This window comes from Cucurbita pepo, chromosome 7 (genome assembly GCF_057944985.1).
Source record: "Cucurbita pepo subsp. pepo isolate OVF chromosome 7, ASM5794498v1, whole genome shotgun sequence".
Lineage (NCBI taxonomy): Eukaryota > Viridiplantae > Streptophyta > Magnoliopsida > Cucurbitales > Cucurbitaceae > Cucurbita > Cucurbita pepo.
Genome location: NC_141804.1, coordinates 10,001 through 29,587, shown reverse-complemented (window position 1 = coordinate 29,587; position 19,587 = coordinate 10,001). Strand labels below are relative to the sequence as shown.

The 19,587-nt window shown below is 39.6% G+C and overlaps 4 protein-coding genes across 8 annotated transcripts in view; 2 read left to right on the top strand and 2 right to left on the bottom strand.

Moving 5' to 3' along the window:
• Positions 1-134: 134 nt before the first annotated feature.
• LOC111798891 (protein CORTICAL MICROTUBULE DISORDERING 4) lies at positions 135-2,615 on the top strand. 2 transcript variants are annotated; one of them, XM_023682238.2, is made up of 5 exons: positions 135-1,007; positions 1,133-1,296; positions 1,398-1,489; positions 1,572-2,214; positions 2,467-2,615. In XM_023682238.2, the coding sequence occupies exons 1-5, from the start codon at positions 281-283 to the stop codon at positions 2,473-2,475; spliced, it is 1,635 nt and encodes a 544-aa protein (XP_023538006.2). In that variant the 5' UTR covers positions 135-280; the 3' UTR covers positions 2,476-2,615. The 2 variants fall into 2 exon arrangements, with proteins under 2 accessions (XP_023538006.2, XP_023538005.2); XM_023682237.2 differs by lacking the exon at positions 2,467-2,615 and having other exon boundaries at positions 137-1,007; positions 1,572-2,451.
• LOC111798890 (beta-amyrin synthase 1) lies at positions 2,514-9,639 on the bottom strand. 2 transcript variants are annotated; one of them, XM_023682236.2, is made up of 12 exons: positions 9,019-9,639; positions 8,638-8,823; positions 8,272-8,559; positions 5,101-5,185; positions 4,844-5,010; positions 4,575-4,766; positions 4,139-4,495; positions 3,935-4,033; positions 3,581-3,637; positions 3,105-3,473; positions 2,914-2,994; positions 2,514-2,805 (listed from the first exon to the last, which is right to left on the bottom strand). In XM_023682236.2, the coding sequence occupies exons 1-12, from the start codon at positions 9,217-9,219 to the stop codon at positions 2,599-2,601; spliced, it is 2,289 nt and encodes a 762-aa protein (XP_023538004.2). In that variant the 5' UTR covers positions 9,220-9,639; the 3' UTR covers positions 2,514-2,598. The 2 variants fall into 2 exon arrangements, with proteins under 2 accessions (XP_023538004.2, XP_086981601.1); XM_087125475.1 differs by lacking the exon at positions 9,019-9,639 and having other exon boundaries at positions 8,272-8,570; positions 8,638-8,776.
• Positions 9,640-11,661: 2,022 nt separating this feature from the next.
• LOC111798004 (spermidine synthase 1) lies at positions 11,662-16,391 on the bottom strand. Of its 3 annotated transcripts, XR_015421666.1 has the most exons (6): positions 15,888-16,389; positions 12,516-12,592; positions 12,300-12,422; positions 12,038-12,176; positions 11,809-11,891; positions 11,662-11,719 (listed from the first exon to the last, which is right to left on the bottom strand). XR_015421666.1 is itself a non-coding variant. In XM_087125477.1 (5 exons), exons 1-4 carry the CDS (start codon positions 16,039-16,041, stop codon positions 12,051-12,053), a joined length of 480 nt encoding a protein of 159 aa, XP_086981603.1. In that variant the 5' UTR covers positions 16,042-16,391; the 3' UTR covers positions 11,809-11,935; positions 12,038-12,050. The 3 variants fall into 3 exon arrangements, 2 of the variants coding, with proteins under 2 accessions (XP_086981603.1, XP_086981602.1); XM_087125477.1 differs by lacking the exon at positions 11,662-11,719 and having other exon boundaries at positions 11,809-11,935; positions 15,888-16,391; XM_087125476.1 differs by lacking the exons at positions 11,662-11,719; positions 11,809-11,891 and having other exon boundaries at positions 11,917-12,176; positions 15,888-16,381.
• A 1,442-nt stretch (positions 16,392-17,833) lies between these two features.
• Positions 17,834-19,587, top strand: part of LOC111798692 (benzaldehyde dehydrogenase, mitochondrial) — a 3,527-nt gene continuing 1,773 nt past the window's right edge. The window contains 6 exon segments of the mRNA XM_087125607.1: positions 17,834-18,236; positions 18,712-18,846; positions 18,916-19,058; positions 19,154-19,228; positions 19,230-19,308; positions 19,409-19,587. The exon segment at positions 19,409-19,587 is cut by the window's right edge and continues 51 nt beyond it. Coding sequence (XP_086981733.1) covers positions 18,167-18,236; positions 18,712-18,846; positions 18,916-19,058; positions 19,154-19,228; positions 19,230-19,308; positions 19,409-19,587 — 681 coding nt within the window. The 5' untranslated portion in view covers positions 17,834-18,166.

Here is a 19,587-nt window from a genome sequence, read left to right as displayed (position 1 = left end):
TTATATAATAAAAACAAAACGGTGTTGAGAATTATTTCGAAATTATAAATTTATAACGAGGTAGATGGGTCCCCTTTTGACCGTTGTGTAACGTTACAAAGTCCGAAATTCAAAAAAGTTGGGCTTTTTCCTGTATGGCCTTCCGTTGCCAACGGCCACTTCCATCATTCTCGTCCATGAAAGAAAGTGAGAGAAGTCGAAAATATTGAATTGTAATTGGGATTTGAAGTAAAAGAATCTGGAGCATTGAGTCGTTCCTTATTTCTTTGAAGTTCTTTTAATGGCGACTCTGGCACCAGGAGTTCTGGTAAAGCTTCTAGATGGAATGAGTTCGGGGGTGAAACCCACGAGCGATCACCGCAGCTCCCTGTTACAGGTTACGGACATTGTGCCTGCAGATCTGGACGAGAAAAACCTGTGGCCAAAGCATGGATTCTATATCAAGGTGTCGGATTCTTCGCACTCGATCTACGTGAGTCTGCCTTCGGATCAGGGTGATTTCGTTTTGAGCAACAAAATGCAGCTAGGTCAGTTTATTTACGTGGATAAATTGGAACCTGGGTCCCCCGTCCCAGTGGTGAAAGGCGCAAAGCCACTCCCTGGGCGACACCCTCTGGTGGGAACACCAGAACCTCTGATGGGTTTGAGAGAGAAAGGGGAGAAATGTGATGAAAAGTCCAAGGCAAAGGGGTCGGTTCCGAGGCGGGGTTCTTGGGGAACAGGGATGATCCATGGAGATGGGTATTCTTCACCCATGATTCTGAAGCCCGTTCCCCTGGACTTTGACCAGTGTACGCCCGTGAAGGAGCGAATCATGTCTCCCATGGTTAAGGGAAAAAGCGGAATCCGGTCTTCCTTTGGTGTTGGGCTGTTGGCTAAAATTGAAAGCCCTGCTCCTTCAATTCTTAGGAAAAGCTGTGCATCCATTTCCAAATTCCCTAGAAGCAAGAGCGTGTGCGAGCGAGATCCAAGGATTTCATCACCAGCTTCCTTCAACTCAGCTGTAGGTATACAAAATGTTATACTGTCAAGCGCTGCTGTTGTCTGTTGAGTGTTATCTGTGGGCCTCTCAAACATATTATCTATCTTCATTTTCATCTCATCACTTTCTTTGGCTGGCTTGTTCTTGCAGCAAAGAAGAGCACCACTCCACCTCCAAGTCTGCGGAATCAAAGGACCTCCAGGATTGATGCCTCCCCCATGCTGAATAGTTCTCAGTATGGCCCTTCAGACTCTGATGATAGCGGCACCATTCTTCCCATTAACTTACCAGGAAAACTCAGCATATTAGGCAAGGTGAATGAACAAAAATTAATTCCTTCTGAATTCCAGTTGGTTGATGGTGCTCCTAAATCCTAATAATGCATCATCTTATGATAATAAACAACGTTTATCAGGAAGCTGTGCAGCAGAGAGATACAGCGCAGAAGATTGCCCTCCAATCCTTGAGAGGGGCTACTGCCACGGACGCTTTAGTTAGATCCCTCAGGTACACCCACTCGCACTTTCACCCACTCTCATCACTGACTTTTGCTCTAAGATAAGATGGATATTTTGTTGTATGTATGTAGGATGCTTTCTAGGTTGAGTAAATCAGCTAGAGCCGACGCTCCTGCCAACTGTTTCGACAAGTTCCTTGAATTCCACCAGCAAATCATGCAGGCAGTGAGTGATATGGTGTCGGTTCAAGCCGCTACTGAACTGGCTCAGAACCAGAATTTCATAAAGCAACAACAGCAGCAGGAACAAGAATCTCCCTCCTCCTCCATACTAAGTGAGATCACACCCAACTCCAGCAATCCTGAATCAAGTTTATCCAAAAAAAGGTGTGGGTTGTACAAGTCAGTGGCGACTTGTGCTTGTCCGGAGAGAAGCGAGCAGAGGATAAAGACTAACTTTGGGAAAGTCGTGATACCGAGGGAGCAGAAAGCATCATCATCATCATCATCAACATCAACATCTGTTGGGGAGAATGATGAAAATCAGAAGCCACCTATGGCAATGGCAATGGCAATGCCATCATGGTCCAGCAGCAGTAGCTTGAGCGACACAATCAAACTGGGAAAGGAGATTGAAAGGGAAGCTGGCAAGTGGTTTATGGAGTTCATAGAGAAAGCATTGGAAGCGGGCATGAAGAAGAGCAAGGGAGCGGGGGACGAGGATGTGAGGAAAGTTCCTCAGTCTGTATTACTCAAGCTCATCAACTGGGTCGAGGTAGAACAGTGCAACAACAATAACAACAAGGGGGTGCTCCATCCCAGAGCCATACAAATTGCTCGCAAATTAAGGATCAAGATCAAGAACCCTTGACAATCATACTCTTTCTTCTCTACTTAATTCCAATCTTCCTCCACAAATTCTTAATTTTTTATTATTACTATTTTGTTGGCTTTTTTATTAATTCATTATTGTTCCTATAATTTGATTTAATTTAACCGTGTTCATTCCTAACTTTTTTGGGGACAGATAATTTAAACTTATTCAACTCAACGGTTCCAGCGGTGGAAGAAATATATAGGAATTACTGGAGGCACGTGCTAAATCATATTTATCAAAATCCGAAAGAGGGTACAAGAAGAAAAGAGCATATTTATAAAACTAAGGGGAAGTAGAAGCCAATTTGACTCGTTTGCTGTATTCAGCCAAAGCCCATAGCGGATATATGTTTCTGTAAGCTGCATAATGTAACATACAGTTCTTCATGAAAACACCAGTTATTTCCTGTTGAGGAAAATCTCCGTCTTCGGTTTGCGAGTTTATTAACAGCTTAGCTGCACGGTGAAGAGGTGTAGGGTCCCTTTCCGCCTGTTCAGTGTATATTTGGGAAAGGAACCATCATTTATTTCAAATTTCCATAACTGGACATAAATGCTACTTAAATTAAACATCTTAAAAAGATTCAAGCCTACGAACCTGTCCTGAATGAATGAGGGCCATCATAGCCCACGCTGTATGAACCAAATTGGAGCGCTTTCCTTCAAGGGGCACATATTTCTAGTAATGCAGCCGCACCCACACCCACACCCACCAGTGAGCGCAAATAAAAATGGTATTAAGTTATTAAATAAACAGTTCAAGTGGATGGAGAATAAAATCGAAATTACCTTACTCGGGCAGCAGTGGTAGCTCTCTCCCCAACCACCATCTGGCATCTGAATATTCAAAAGGAAATGTACGCCTTTGCGAATGGCTGCGCAGTTGTTAAAAGTTTTGGCGGCAGCCACCAGACCGCCAAGTGCGAACCAGCAACCATACGTAAAGCAAACTCCCCAGTTACCGTACCAAGAGCCATCGGGCATTTGTATATCTTGAAGGTAGCGTACAGCGTTTTGAATGAAGTTGTCAATCTCCTTCGTCCGGTGCCCTGGGTGTAGCTTCTTGAACAATATCAGAGCCTGGATTGCCGATGCTGTGCACTCTACATACTCGTGCTCAATCACTATGTCTGCAAAGAACTCCGTCGGATTCAGCATCTGCCACCGCACCGTACACCATTCTATTAATTTCAGATCATATATTTCCTTGCCTTCACATTATTCATTCATTCATCGGATTCAAACAAAATTACTTAATAACTTACTTCTAGCCATTTTTGACCGGTTGCAGGTTCCCAGGCTGCCAAACCTCCATTCTTACTCTGCACGTGTAGCGGATACACAATATTGATTTTGTTTCGTGGAGAGAGATCATATTTAATTTAAATTAAACACGCATAGGCGGAGAGATCATTTTTTTTCTTTTCTTTTTTTCATTTTTAACCTTAATTGAAGGAGGAGATTGTGGAATAGAAGGAGACTAGGAGAGTATAGAAGAAGAGGATATTTTTTAAACAAAATAGAATATTATTTTAAACTATTTTGAAAATGTGATGATATTATTGAATGTTTTGAGAGTTATCTTGAAACATTTTCTATAATTTAACCTTTCTTCTAACCTGTAAAGAAAGTAAGACATTCACGGAATCGTATAACCTCTGAGCTTCCATTTTGTCGCCTACAATCTCTGGGCGCATCAGTGAGAAAAGAAGGCAACACTGGGAGCATGCAATTGAAGATTAATCAACATATATAAGATTTTTGTAAAGCAGATTCTACGTTTAAGCTGAATTTATTAGTTTTTATATGCACAATCCATGTACCTTCAGAGCTTCTGCAGTACAATCAGAAACTTGCCATCCATGATCTTGATCAGAGAAAGTCCAAGATCCTTTCGAAATATGTCGATGCATGGTCTTGAAGTTACCAGAGGGGTTGTCCTTAACCTGAGACTTTTTAATGAAGTCATGTCCTCTGGCTAATACAGGTCCAATTTCGTCTGCCATATCAGCCGCAAGCAAAGCTTGGATGGCAAAACCCGTATCCCACTCTTGACTACCAAAACTCTGCATCTTCATACCGTCTTCAGCAACCCATATGTAATCGGGGATCCTTGCCAAATGCTTTTTGAAGTAATCCCCATCAGGATCTTCCACCCAACAAGCTAGCATACAGAGTACCTGATACATTTCCAATATCGTCAAACTAACTCTCAATTAATATGATTTTGTAACCTTGGAGTACCGCATATTGCTTTACCTTTTCAACACAACCAATGGTAATGTATCGACTGTTGTCATCTTCGTAATGGATATGCTTCATGGTGACTTGAAGAGCCTTCTCCCTAACCAGCTTGTTGAATGGCCAACGAGTAAGAAGCGGCTCAGTGCAGATGTAAAGGCTATCCCATAGTAGATCTTGCATCAAGGGATGCGGGTAGTATACATCCTCCTGCACATCCAGATTTGCATTCACGTAGTGTAACTGCCGACAAAGTAAATAGGTTGAATTAAACGAATTATATAAACCTTTGTACACAGATGCCGGGTCTTCTTCCAGTTTATCTCATCAAAAGGTTGGGCGTGAAGTTCCAGTCTCAATTCTTGTATGAGTGGTGTGATTTGGCACACAAATCTTTTTCCATACAAGTAGGACATGGGCATATAAACCATTCGACAATAGCACCACATTTTTGCTGCACCAATTTTCATACGTACTAATTAATATTTAATCAATAAGACTACAGATGAGCAATGAACTCAAGCAGCATGCGCAAAATTCAAACCTGGGTGCATTGGTAGAAACGAAGGGAGTAACCAAAACTCTGGCGGCATTGGGTTGCTTCCAGCCCAATCATAAACACCAAGTATCTGTTTTCATTTTAAATAAGCACGGAGTAAACTAATTAATTGTGGAACACACCTCTACGTATGAAACACTCGCACACTTTATCAAGACCAGAAGAGATTTACAAAATAGAAACTATATTGCTAGGGATTTCTTGGGATGATAAGGTGAAGGGTATTATACTAGATGATAGGTAATCAATTCCTAAAATTTCTCAAACTCAAAGTTTTTTTCTTAAAGTATCTTAATCATTTATCTAAATTTATTCCTAAAATCCCTAAATCATTTTCTGTTGGGGTTAGTAATGATATTTTAATACTCTCCTGGCACTACTCTCTAATAAAATGTGTTTAAGTATTCAACTCTTTTGTAGACAAGTCTACCACTTAGTCATTCGTATTCTTCCTTCAAGACTTTGTCTCTAATAAAATGGCAGGGTATCTCCACATGCTTTGTTCTGCCATGAAACATCAAATTTTCTACTAGACGAATCACAGGTTGATTGTCGCATTGAAGTGGTATCAAATAGTCAACTTTCTGGTGCCAATTTTTCATCAGAAGTTTCGGCCATGTACATTCCTGAGCTGCTCTCGCCACTTCTTTGTACTCTGCTTCTCTAGTTGACAATGATCCAGTTGGTTGTTTTTTGTTACACCAAGAAATTGGTCTCGAACTAAGCTTAAACATATACCCGGTGCTTGACCTTCGAGTATCGTGATATCGTTTGACATATCTCAAGGTCCGTCGGGCCGCATCCAAATGAGGCTTCTTTAGACTTCGCATATACGGACTAATGACTCCAACTGGTTGGTTCATGTAGATCCCCCTGGTCCAACTCTCCATGCATGAAAATATTCTTCATATCCATCTGCCAAAATTTCCAATATTTATTTATCAGAAGTACCGGAGGAACCGGCATGATAGTTATCTTCGCCACTGGACAAAACGTTTCATCATAGTCTAGCCCATATTCTTAAGAGAACCCTGTATGATAGTTATCTTCGCTCAAGGGCTATAATTTCTTCCTCCATCGCTTTCTCCCAAGCTAGAGTTTTGTGATACTTCTTCATATGTCTCCACCTCATTAACTTCGTCTTCTACTGCGTTGGCATACTCTGGATTTGGCTTTAGGATTATTTTTTGAATGTCTGAGTTGTTGAGGTGTCATTACATTTTCATTAGGTTCACTTAGTTGAGTCAATTCTTGCTCACCAACACTAGTGTCACTTGAATCTTTAGGCACATCAGCACTTAAGCAAATGTGTGCAGTTTGCTCCCCCGTCTTCTATGGAAGAATCTCTTCAGTTTGCTCCCCCGTGTTCTGTAGAAGAATTTCTTAAGTTTTCTCAAGGCCTGGTTATACTTCCTTCTCTGAGGGCAACTTCTTTTCCATTGCACCACTTTGATCATCAATCATGTGGTTTGAGCATCCTCAATCAATGATCCAATCATTCTCATAGTCGATATGGTCTCCCATCATTGCACCACTTTGATCATCAATCATGTGGTTTGAGCATCCTGAATCAATGATCCAATCATTCTCATAATCGATATGGTCTCCCATCATTGCCATGAGTGCTAGCTCATCTTCTTCTATGGCATAGAGTACCTCTGCATCCCATTCCTCCATCTCCATGTTGGAGGATGCCACATTGTTTTCGACAGATTTTTTCTTGGACCAACCATCTCTGGACAGGTGACCCTTCTTCCCACAATTGTAGCAAATGCTCTCAAATCATTTTCTTTGAGAACTTTGGTTGTCATTCTTTTGAGTTCTCACAGGTTGTGCAGTTTCTTGGTGACTTCTTCTTTTGTCACCATTGTATTCACGTTTGGTAGACGGCCTATTATTGCTCCAACTTTCACTTGTGTAGAGTGCTTCTTCTTCACCTTTAAATGTGATGTCTCCCATTTGTTTAGCCATAGCTTCTTGGCTGACAAACAAATTTTCGAACTCTACAAGTGATGGTTGAGTGGGCCATCCTTGTACAACAATAATGAAGCTTCGATAGTCTGGTCGCAATCCGTGGATTATGATCCTCTTCATTCGATCTTCTCCAATTGCGAACTTTGGGTCTAGTTCAATAATCTCCGGACAAATCGACTTACCTTATGGAAGTACTGAGCAATTGTCATGTCACGCAATTGACAACAACTCGTTCTCCAAAAGTTGTAGTCTCGTATCGTTCTTCTTTGAGAACAACATCACGAACGTGTCGTACTTCTTTCGGTGTCTTGTCATCCCAAATATGCTCTAACATCCCTTCTTCGATTGTGGTCTTTAGGGCAAACATTACTTTGCCTGCTTTGATTCTCCATTTGCGCAAGGCGCCATTAGAATCATCCTCTGGCGGCATAGTTTTGCGCCCGCCAACGATCTCCCAAAGATCATGTCCTTGTAAACAGAACATCATGCATGTTGCCCACGTGTTGTAGTTGTTGTTGTTGAGTTTCTTGATTCCTCCAACAATTTGAAATCACCCATCGTATTGACTATACCTCAGTAATACCAAACAAGCTCTTTCGACACAAGACTTGTCGAGTCACAGACTACTCACAACACAAAAGAAACTCACTCACTACTAATCTCAAGAAATAATTTCTGATGTGGAAGATCAGACAAAGCTATAACCACAGAGCATACTAAGAATTCCAAGAGATCTATAACCTACACTTACCTTGCTCTGATACCAAATTATTGAACACAACTCTATGTGAGAAACACTCGCACACCTTATTAAGACCAATCGAGAGATTTACAAAACACTCTAGAAACTACTACCCTTCATATTGATTGAGATTTCTTGGGATGATAAACTAGGTAGGGTGGAGGGTATTTATACTCATGGTAATCAATTCCTAAAATTTCTAACTTTTTAAAGTATCTAAATTATTTACCTAAATTTATTTTTAAAATTCCTAAATCATTTTCGTAAATTTATTTCTAAAATTCTAAATCATTTTCTTAAATTAGTTGCTATTGTGCTAAACACGATTGGGCTAGTGATATAAGCTGGCAGTGAATTGAATCAACGATAATTAACTAACTAATCAGCTAGCTAGAATGGAGAAATTAGTAGTAATGCGTGTGTGTGTAAATGATACTGACCGAGAGCCACGTCTTTCCCCAAGAGGGTATGTAGGTGACACTACCATGGTCAAGAATCCACTTGCGGCCTCTAGCACAAGCATTGTTGAGACCACCATCTGGGCCCTCTCCAAGAATACGCATACAGATATAGCTGAGAGCAGTGCAGAACATGGTGCTATGGCCCTCTATATGCAATCCCCACCCACCATCTTCGTTTTGATGGCAGTATATGTATCTAAGTATTTCTTTCTTGTGTTCTTCAGGGAATACTTGGTCCAAATGTCCTGTTATGTATAAACACATTACCTGCACACTCCCTTCATTCATTTCAATTCCATTTCCGATTCCATTTCCATATCCTGGCACCTACAGATTTATACTCACCAGCGGTGGAAGGAAGAACAAAGGTCCTGCGTTTTCAGCCGGCCAGTGTCCATCACTTGCTTGCAACGCTGAGTAGAAGTGAACTGCTCTTCTCAATGCTATCCTCGCCTTGTCTTGTGATATTTCCTCCCCCTCCTTTATCTTTACTGCACCAATTTCTTGTTTGAACTTCTTCTCCCTCAGGAACTACCAATTGTTTAAATACATGTTGTGTCATCTTCCAAAACATCATAACTCAACCAAAATTGGAAGGTTTCATATATAGATTCCAAAATTTTGGCCTCCATAAAAAAAAGTTGTAGCCCCATCCGCGGAGCTACGATCAGTATAGTGAGGGAAGGTAAAGTGTGAAGTTAAGAAGGCATTAGTTTATTTACTTACTTGCATTCGCCAAAGGCAGTCGGCACTAGGCTTGACTTTGTAGCGATTCCGGTAGAAATGATGGCGAGCCTCTTCTACTTCTTGTCTCTCTTCCGGTGTCCCTGCTTCCGGATCGAATTCCCAAGTTTGTCTCCCTATGAAGTCATTTGTGCTGTATATGTAGGGGTCATTCCCTCCATCCGCAATCTTAAGCCGCCACATACTTGTTTTTTACTTCCGGATCCGCGTTTTGTGTCTGAGCTAGCTCTTCATATGAAGACATGAACCATGGTTATTTCGGAGGAAACCAGGTATGATGATCAAACGAAACCACTTTCGCATACAAATTAGTGCCGTTCAATAATAGACGCAAGGGATTTTAAGACGAAAATGGTAGTAGATGAGTGGATAATAAGTTGTTATACAGTTGCGTAAAGCAAACAGTGAGGCGATCAGAAAAACGAAAGTTCGAGGTGGAAGTCAGATTCTAAATTATATATAAGGTGATAGGTGGTTCAACAATTTAAGAGGTCAGTTTGGAGAAAATAAGGAGGAAAAGGAGTTGTAGTTAAGGGTAGTGGATCGGGAATGGAATGCATCAAGGGGAGGGTTGGTTGGGGTGTTCGATGACATTTATGACTGGAGCCTCACCAGTCACAAGTTTTGTGTTTCTCAACGCTCTCTAAGCTATTCCGTACATAAAAACATGTGGATTAACACTGCCCACACAGCTGAAGATACAAGAAAAATACTAATTCATTCTGCCACGCAACATTTTTCCTTCCCTTACTCCTCTTCCTCCAGCTCCATGCTCTAGCTCCCCATCCCTACTCATTGCTGTGCCTTCCCCCTCTTCGTAGTTCGTACTAGGGGTTGGTCCTTCTTTCCTCAAATTTTGGCTCACCCATAAATTTTAAATTTTCACAACTATGAATAATATATTTTTGCCTTAAAACAAAATTCTTACCATTGACAAAAATTCATATGTTTTTTTAGTTCACTCCTCATGTCTTCAATTTTCTATTTCTTTTCATCTTTTTCTTCCTTCATTCCTTAATTGTCTTCTTAACCTCATTCTTTCATTTCTCCGCCTTCAAAACTCTCATTTCTCTTATTCTTTTTCTCTCTTCTTAAAAGATTAGAACTTTAAATGAAAAGAAGAAGTTCATTTTCAAACATATTATAAAATAATTTAACACAAGAAAAAAAAAATAAGGAATTGTTAAGAGCAACCGAAAAAATAAATCATGATTTTTTTAAGATTAAATTTATTAATACTACTTTTAAAAATTCTGTGAATATGGTACTAACTACTTGGTTGTTTAGTTTACATATAATTATAAGAGTATACTTTAACCAAATTTTTAAAAAGATGTTGGGGGTATTAATGAATTTTTTAACTCTTTTTTAAGAGTATTAGCGACCCTTTTGATTTTTATTTTATTTTTATTATTAATTTAGCTTAATAAAAATTTATGTGATTTATATTGATACCTAATAGCTGCAAACTAAGAAATAACATTGAAAAGGGATAGGAAGAAAGAACAGATAACTATTCTAAACATAACACTTGTTTTTCTGTAACTGAATGATATCCAACATGGAGCTCATTGATGATGTTATTGAAAAGAAACTAAAAAGAAAAAGTATTCACAAATAATTGAAAGCAAAACAACAAAAGAAAGAGCATCGAAATCCAGAAAGGAATCAAAGTCGCAAAATCAGCGTTTCACCCAGAGGCCAGAGGCCAAAAGCTAAAGCATGCATATTTTGGATTTCATTTCCATTTCCATCTCCATCTCCAAACGTTGACAGAAAATTCATAATTGGAGAGGGAGGGAGAGAGAGGGAGAGAGAGCGAGAGAGGGAGAGAGAGAGGAGAATTTACCAGGAAGGGTGAATAGACAAAGAATGAAATCCGAAGGTAGAATTACGCACAACCCCTTATCTTTATTGGAAGTAGGAGCGTCACGTTTTTCGTGGGATAAACATGGTTGAACGTTGCATATCACATGACTAACACATTGCTTGCCAATCCAAAAACGTGAAAGCAAAATTATGCCTTACATGTTCTGTCTTTTGGGGACGTGCTGCTATCGTGGATTTTTTTTTTTTAAATCAAGGATGCCTACGAATTTAAATCTCCAACTCCTCATCTTGTTTTATTCAACTAACAAAATATTTATCAACAATTTAGATGCTTCATTTATTTTTTTAATATAATTTATATTTAAAAAATGTATAACATCTTTACTGCCTTAATTTACACATTTGCACACAAATAAATATGTACACACTGCCTAGTGCCTAATCCCTATAATATTCTATGAAGTTGTTTTTGCTCCAACTTGAATATAAATCCAAAGTTTGTGAGAAGAAAAAGTGTGAATGACTATTTACAAAAACAATAAGGTAAACATCCATGTTCTGAATTCAATTTATGAACAAAGGGCTATGCTATGGGCGAAAAAGTTGTATTGTATTAAGCAGCAGCAGCAGAATAATAGAACAACTGAATTGCTGAATAAGCAGCTAGCGGAAAAATGAATAAGGGAAAGTTAAAGAAGGAAAATGCCTTGGTTGCTCTGCAGTGTGGGGGTAGACAAGGCATTTGGTTCAAAATGAAGAGCCACAACCTACTCCCCCGATTCAATCCTCATTTTACTCTTGAATCAATAACCTTCTTGGCGAAAGATGGCAAACAGAAAGCTGCTGTGTGAATCTGGATTTCAAATTTATGATTCTAATCAAATGAGGATTGTAAAATCTTTTTTCAAAAACAAAAACGCCCAACAAGATTATGGTACACACCTCAGAATTGTAAAATCTCAAGGGCCCTCTAGACTTGTTAATATCATTAACATCGATTGAATTTATCGGGTGTTTGAAATCAACTGCAGGTCCCTCGGTAGAGCACAGCATAAAACCAATCACTCCACTGGGCCACAAAATTTCAAGGAGAAACAAGGATACCAACTCATATGCGGGGGGGAGGTGGGGGAGTAGCAGTATATTAAGGAGAAACAAGGACATTACTTACATCAACCACCATCTTATATCAATTTCACAGATTCATCAACCACCATCTTATCAATTTCACAGATATCTATCTGCTTAACAGAAGAATGGCGAGAAACTTCACGAAGCACTCCACCATCTCCTCCACCAATAACCAAAACCTTTTCAGAATAATGCAATTATAATCAATAGTAATTATTGAAGAATGCATATGGCCTAAAATTGATTGTGTATAGAAGAGAATCAATCCAAATTTTTTGTACATTTAACAGAAGATTAAAAACCTTAGTCGGATTAGAAATTGAGCAAAGTGGTAGGTGAGCAATCGTTTCTTGGTAAGCACATTCATCTCTCTCAGTCAGCTGGATGACTCCATCCAGAACAAGAACCTTCCCATAAGTCGATGACTACAAAAAGAAAGCATCCCCGTCAGCAAACAGTTGGAATAGAATCAATAACAAGCCAAAGAAGAAATATTACAATGCTCCAGTAATTCACACCTGAAAGACCATAACATCCCGATAGTCAGAATTCCCTCGAAATAAAATCTTCTCTACTTTCAATGAATCTGCCTCTCCTGCACAATATTTTCAAGTTTTAAGTATGGACAAGAAAAAAAAGTGATACCATCGTGGACAAGTTCACAGCATATTTATTCTTGTAGATTGATCTAGTCAACCAAGAATTTCATTCTTAAACGACCATAAGCGCCTTCATGGCACCTAACAAGTGAGGCTTTGCACAACCTCAATATTCCAACATCAATACATTTTGTCAACATGTATGCTGGATTTTTTGCACCCTCTATCTTCTCAAAATACATCACCATCTTCTACTAACCTGCAAATGCTGGATTTTTTGCACCCTCTATCTTCTCAAAATACATCACCATCTTCTACTAACTTACAAGTGAAATGGTATCGCCTTTCGTGTTTTATCTTTAAATGATAGACTAGGTTCCTCACTAACTGTATGACACTCTGACTATCTCTATAAAAAATCTTTTCGTGCTGCTTCTTGCCCAATTCTTCCAAATAGTCAGTCATCCATATCCTCTCCTTTCCAGCTTCAGTTATTGCCACGTACTCAGCCTCAGTACAACACATTTTTGAAGCCTAGACATCCCATCCTCCATGGCTTGCTCCCACTTCGTTGTATCCTCCAACTGTAGGGCCTCAACAAAGGGCTCTGGTTCCCTTTCATCAGCAACAGATATGTAATGAAGGTACGTACATATCTAGTACTCTGATAGTACTGGATGATCTTCTCAACACCGGTTCAGGTGTCACTTGCTCTACCGCTGGTTCCTCTGCAACAGTCTCAGGAGTTTCTTGAGTATCTGCTACAATATCACTAGATGATTTTTTTCGCAACTCAACCTCAACTCCCACTTGCTTCATTGTCTTGGAACCTTGCTCCACATCTGGTTTCTTAGCAGTAGTCCAAGAGTTTCATGAGTATCTACTATAACATCACTGGGTGAGTTTCCCTGCGACTCAAGCTCAACTTCCACTTGCTTCGTTGTCTTGGAACCTTGCTCCACATCTAGTTTCTCAACGGTAGTCTTAGGAGTTTCATGAGTATCTGCTACAACATCACTAAGGTAAGTTTCCCTGCAACTCAAGCTCAACTCCCACTTGCTTCATAGTCTTGGAACTATGCTCCACATCTGTATAGACCATTTCCAACCACACTTTCTTCAATTCTCTGGTAGTTCTTGTGAAGCTAACTCGTTTCTGTTTGCTCATAACGCAGTTCTCACAACGACCCACATCAACAGATTTCAGACCTTCTAAAACTCCTATCACAGCCAACATCTTCATTCCTTTCACGCTCATATGTCCAAGTCTATTGTGCCATAGACTTGAATTTGAAGCACTTTCAGCAACAACAACCATGTTCATACACCTTGCAGTGGTGTATAAAGTTCCAGATTTTATGCCATGTGCTACCACCATAGCACCTTTCATAATCTTCCACGAACTCTTCTCTAACTCTATTGCATAACCTGTGCTGTCCAACTGACCAATAGAGATCAGATTCTTCTTGAGACTAGGAATATATCTGACATCCTTTAATGTCCACTGATTTCCCGCCGGAGTTTTTATGCAGACATCCCCTTTTCCTTTAATCACCAAATCTTTGTTGTTGGCAAGATACACATTTTCAAAATTTCCATACTTTTCCGAAACAACTCTTTATTTGGAGATGAATGAAAGGATGTACCTGAATCCAAAATTCAGGATTCAATCGAACAGTCCACGTTGAGGATTAGAGCATTCCCAATGTCTTCTGCTGAATTTATAGAATCATCATCACCTCCAGATTTGTGATTTTGCTTCCTCTTTGGTCTTGTACAATCGGTTCGAAAGTGACATTTTTCTCCACAATTCCAACACGTTACATTTGGTCTATTTAAAGATTTTTCTCGGTTCTTTGATTTTGATCGCCCTTTGTTTGGGCTCTTCGGTTTATTTCTTCCCCGTTGGTCAACACTGAGAGCACTACCAGATGAATTTCCAATTTCTCGTTTGCGAATACTTTTGCTGAGAACTACATCTCGAATTTCATCAAACTTCAGTTTATCAGATCCTTGGGAACTGCTGATTGCGGCAACAACAGTATCTCACGACTCGGGTAAAGATGACATCAAAATCAATGCTTTAATTTCATCCTCGAAATTAATTTCCACCGAACTCAGTTGACTTACGATCATATTGAATTCATTTATATGATCAAGATCTACCTTCAAACATTTGTAGACTAAACAATCTCTGCATCAAATACACCTTGTTCATAGCCAACGGTTTTTCGTACATATTCGACCGTGCCTTCAACAGATCTGACGTTGTCTTCTCTTTGATGAAGTTGAATACCACATTTCTGGATAGCGTCAACCGTATCAACCCTAACGCTTGTCGATCCTTGAGCTTCCACTGTTCTGTGATCGTGGTATCCGGCTTCACTCCCAACAGGGGTTCGTGAAGATCTTTCTAGTACAAATAATCTTCAATATGCATTTTTCAGAAATCGAAATCGGATCCATTGAACTTTTCAATTCCAATCTTTAAGCTTTCCATCTTCACAGATTGTGGTGAATTTCACCTAGCTCTGATACCAGTTGTTAGGATCGCACAACAACGCACACACTCGATCTAGATGAACACAAAGAACAGGATAGAGAAAATGCAAGAAGAATATTGGCTAAAGGTTTTGTATTGATAATTATATATATGTACCCTAAGAGAGAAAATGTAAGCTCTCTCTGGAGATATATATGGTTAAACTTAATGAATATAGATGTCCCGATATGACCATTTACTATATATATAACCATGTACTATACATAGACTATAAATAATTTACTTTATACCGTAAACTTTACGGTGCTAACTATAAATAACAGCAGGCTCCTCACCTAACAATTATTTTAGACTAAACCTATTGATAATTTAAGCTGAGCCTACCATAGCTAAATAACAGCAGGCTCATAACCTAACAATTTTTTCAGACTAAACATATCGATAATTTAAGCTGAACAATAGCAATTATTAGCAACCAAATGAAAGGACGCCACAGAAGAACATAAATTTTAAACAGAGAAACAAGTGACAGAAACCAGCGGAAAACATAAAGATGGGCTTAGAATACCAATTAAATATAAGCTCGTGCATTTAAATAGCTAATAAACTGCATCTTCCTATCCCCACGTAGAAGTAAACCACTCCAGAGAAGAGTTTAAAATCAGATAAAGCGAAAACACTACGACTCCGAAAGCAGAGAAAGCACAAGTGAATGAGTTCCAAAACTGTGGATGACTTTGGAATAAACACATATTAAGTAAGAGGAGCGAGATTTAGTGGCGAACCCACCAGGCCACATTGGGCTGATCTCGGAGAACCATCCGGGGACGACGGAAGAAATAGAATCAGGTTGTGAAGAGGGTGGAGTTCCATTTTGGTCTTCGTTCCCCGACCTCTTGACAGATAAATCTGAGGCTAAGGCAGAAGAATTATCGGAAGCCATGCGTTGGTAATCCTGTGTGGGCAAAAGGGAAAGATAAGACTACAGGGAGCCGCTTGGTCGTTGGCCCTTCGAGCACGAGCAAGACGCCCCAGAACTAAGAGGGTGGGGTCGGTTGCTTTGTTATGAAAAAAAGATTGAGAGGCTCACAAGCAGCGAATCTGCTAAAAAAGGACGCATCTTTAAAGCTTTTATATTGGAGCACTTTCCCCCTTTCATTTTTTGCTGACACCGAACTCTCGTAAAGCGTGTCAGTTTGCAGGGGGAGGACACATAAAATGATAGGGTTCTCAATTGTGCTTTCGAGTTTGAGGGTTTTTCCTCTTCTTTTCTTTTATTTTCTTTCTTTCGAGTTTCCAGTTTGCCTCCCAATTTATTGGAATTTTTCAAATATCTCTGTTTCAATTTCCTTTTGATCACACGATAGAGATGGTAAATCTTCTTCCTATCATCGACCTCCTCTTGGGCTATGGACTAATACATGATCAAATTGCTAAATTATACCACCTCATTTCAATAATACTCTTTAATTTAAAAAAAGTTGTATTAATGCTTTTGACATTTGAAGAAGTTATAAAAATACCGTTACATTGAGTTTTAAAGAGGGAAGGGCGGCGGCGGAGATAGCCGAAAGAGGGTGACGGGGGGCGGTGTAGAAAGGGTTGAACAGAAAGGGGGAGAGGGAGAGAAAAGGAGGAGGAGGGAGAGAGAGAGAGGAGAGGTTCAGGGCTGTTTGAAGAAGATAGAAGTTAGGATTAATTATCAATTTTTGAAACCTAGGGTTAAGGGAGTTAAGGGTGGGCTTTGGGCTTTGGGCTTTCTAAGTTGGGCTTGTGGTGAAGTAATAAATGGGATTCATACCTTTAAAAGGTTTAAAAAATAAGACGTTATCTATGTTAGATTGTGTTTAGAGTTTGAAAAGTACCCTTCTAATTATTATTATTATTATTTTTTCTTTTGTGGAAAATGTTAAAATTAGAGTTGAGAAAATAAGATGTTATCTACGTTAGATTGTGTTTAGAGCTTGAAAAGTACCCTTCTAATTAAGTTTTTTTCTTTTTTAAAAACACATCTATCATTTATTTTTTATAAAAAATATTAAAGTTGGAGTTTTTCTTTTTGTGTGGAAAATGTTAAAATTTCTATGCCTTTCACATCACATGACTATTTTAGGTATAACGCAGTATAAGGAATTTGACTGTATTTTTTAAAAATAGTTCTACAATTTTGTAATCTCCACACCTCTTCTCCATGAATTTTTTACCATTACACGTTTCCATTTCTGGCTCAACCCTCAGAAAGATTTGAGATCCGTTTTCAGATCACACTTCTCCCCCACTTGAGCTTGTCCCTCTAGTTTTAGTTTCCACCATACCACCCACTATTCTCATATTTTTCTAATTTAATATCTAATATTTATTTAAAGGTTAAGTTGTAGCCCCACATCCCCCTATCCCATATCCCCATATCCCCATATCCCCATCCCCAGGCCCGCATCCGCATCCTTGCGTTTCTCAACTTTGATTCCACTGTCTATTGTCGATTGCGTTGGTGGCCATCCCATCTCTGCTGTGCTGTCCTTTCGATTCTCCTCCAACCACATGCGCCCAGAAAGTGTGAGCTTCAAGCGAGAAAGGGGACACAGTTCAGACTTGAAGATATTTTGCCAAGTCTTTTTCTTCCTCTTTTCTCGGAAATCGCGATATATTTGCCAGTTTGAACTGTTTGTTGATTGGATACCCTTTGGAGTCAATACGTAGAGCTTATCTATATTTAATTACTTATATCCAAGCCAACACAACACAGTATAAAATCAATCCTTCCAACACCCAGAGCTTATCTATATTTAATTACTTATATCCAAGCCAAGACAACCCAGTGCAAAATCAATCCTTCCAACACCCAGCGCTTATCTATATTTAATTACTTATATCCAAGCCAACACAACACAGTGCAAAATCAATCCTTGCAACACCCAGGGCTTATCTATATTTAATTACTTATATCCAAGCCATCACAACACAGTGCAAAATCAGCCCTTCCAACACCCACTTCCCCAGCTTCTCATTGAGTGGATTAGGTTCTCACTGTCTAAAATCGACAGATTTTTTTGTGCTTCTTCGCAATCATGGCGGCTCGGAGGATATCCTCGCTCTTATCTCGTTCCCTTGCTTCTTCACCTGCTCTCCTTTCCAAAGGTAACACCAAGGCAGACACGCCATCTTTTTGTTTTTCCATCGCTCATGATGTCTGTTATTCGTTCTAAATTTAAGATTTTGATGAGCCCTTCCTCTGATCTCTTTTTTTACAATCCGCAAACCGAGAGGTGGATCAATTAAGAAGGGCCTATCAGTACTGAGTTTCTATCTCTTTTCGTTGAAAAATTCCATCTTTGACAAGTCCGTGAAGCGTATGAAGGGATCACCCACTTTTGTATTTGTGGGGGTTTAATGAGTGTGGAATTTTATGTCCCCCTGTTATTGTGGATCATTATTTTACTATAGCTTTATTTAGATCCTTCATAACTTTTTTTATTTGTGACTTCCTTTGGGATTTCGGTGACATAATTTGATGAAGATTCCGATTTCTATTTCTAAGTAAATAGCAGGCATTTAATTCTTTACTTTTATGAATTGGTAACTGCTAATGGCGGATTGGAATTATCGTGATCAGGGAGGAGGCCTTCCGGTGGCAGAACAACTGGCAAATATAGCACCTCCGCTGCTGTTGAGGATCCAATTACTCCATCTGTGAAAGTAAATTACACCCAGCTGCTAATCAACGGACAGTTTGTGGATTCAGTTTCAGGTAACTGACGTGTCCCTCACTGATTCAGAAGGTAGCCATTTTAATTTTGGGCTGTTTCTGTAAATTCAGGAAAAACTTTTCCTACACTGGACCCAAGGACTGGAGAAGTCATTGCGAATGTTGCTGAAGGTGACGCCAGAGATATTGATCTTGCAGTTTCTGCTGCACGCAAGGCATTCGATGATGGGCCTTGGCCTAGAATGACTGCTTATGTGAGTTCATATATTGCCTTATTTAATCTGTCCCATATATGTGATCCTCCTCCACTCAACCGTAGGCTAACAATAATCGATTTACTCATCGGCAGGAAAGGTCAAAGATACTTTTGCGATTTGCCGATTTGGTTGAAAAGCATGCCGATGAAGTTGCAGCACTCGAAACTTTGGGACAATGGGAAAACATACGAACAGTCAGCCAAATTGGAAGTCCCAATGTTTGTACGCCTCTTCCGATATTATGCGGGTACGTCTGTCTAGTCGAGGTTTGGCCTTCTAGGCTTTTAGCCCTGTGCGACCTAGCCAAACAATCAATGTGTCAATTAATTTGACTGCACTTACCTCAGGGTGGGCCGATAAGATTCACGGACTCACAGTTCCAGCTGATGGCTCGTATCATGTGCAGACCTTGCACGAACCAATTGGTGTTGCGGGTCAGATTATTCCATGGAACTTTCCTCTGCTCATGTTTGCTTGGAAGGTTGGTCCAGCATTAGCATGTGGGAATACTATTGTTCTGAAGACA

Coding starts and splice junctions, on each gene's coding strand:
- LOC111798891 (XM_023682237.2), top strand. CDS start 281: ATGGCGACTCTGGCACCAGGAGTTCTGGTAAAGCTTCTAGATGGAATG. Junction 1,008..1,132: donor TTCCTTCAACTCAGCTGTAG/GTATACAAAATG, acceptor TTGTTCTTGCAG/CAAAGAAGAGCACCACTCCA. Junction 1,297..1,397: donor AACTCAGCATATTAGGCAAG/GTGAATGAACAA, acceptor AACGTTTATCAG/GAAGCTGTGCAGCAGAGAGA.
- LOC111798004 (XM_087125477.1), bottom strand. CDS start 16,041: ATGGCTTCCGATAATTCTTCTGCCTTAGCCTCAGATTTATCTGTCAAG. Junction 12,423..12,515: donor GGGATGTTATGGTCTTTCAG/GTGTGAATTACT, acceptor TTCTTTTTGTAG/TCATCGACTTATGGGAAGGT. Junction 12,177..12,299: donor CAATTTCTAATCCGACTAAG/GTTTTTAATCTT, acceptor TATTCTGAAAAG/GTTTTGGTTATTGGTGGAGG.
- LOC111798890 (XM_023682236.2), bottom strand. CDS start 9,219: ATGTGGCGGCTTAAGATTGCGGATGGAGGGAATGACCCCTACATATAC. Junction 5,186..8,271: donor GGGGAAAGACGTGGCTCTCG/GTCAGTATCATT, acceptor AAATGAAAACAG/ATACTTGGTGTTTATGATTG. Junction 4,767..4,843: donor CCCGGCATCTGTGTACAAAG/GTTTATATAATT, acceptor CTGGATGTGCAG/GAGGATGTATACTACCCGCA.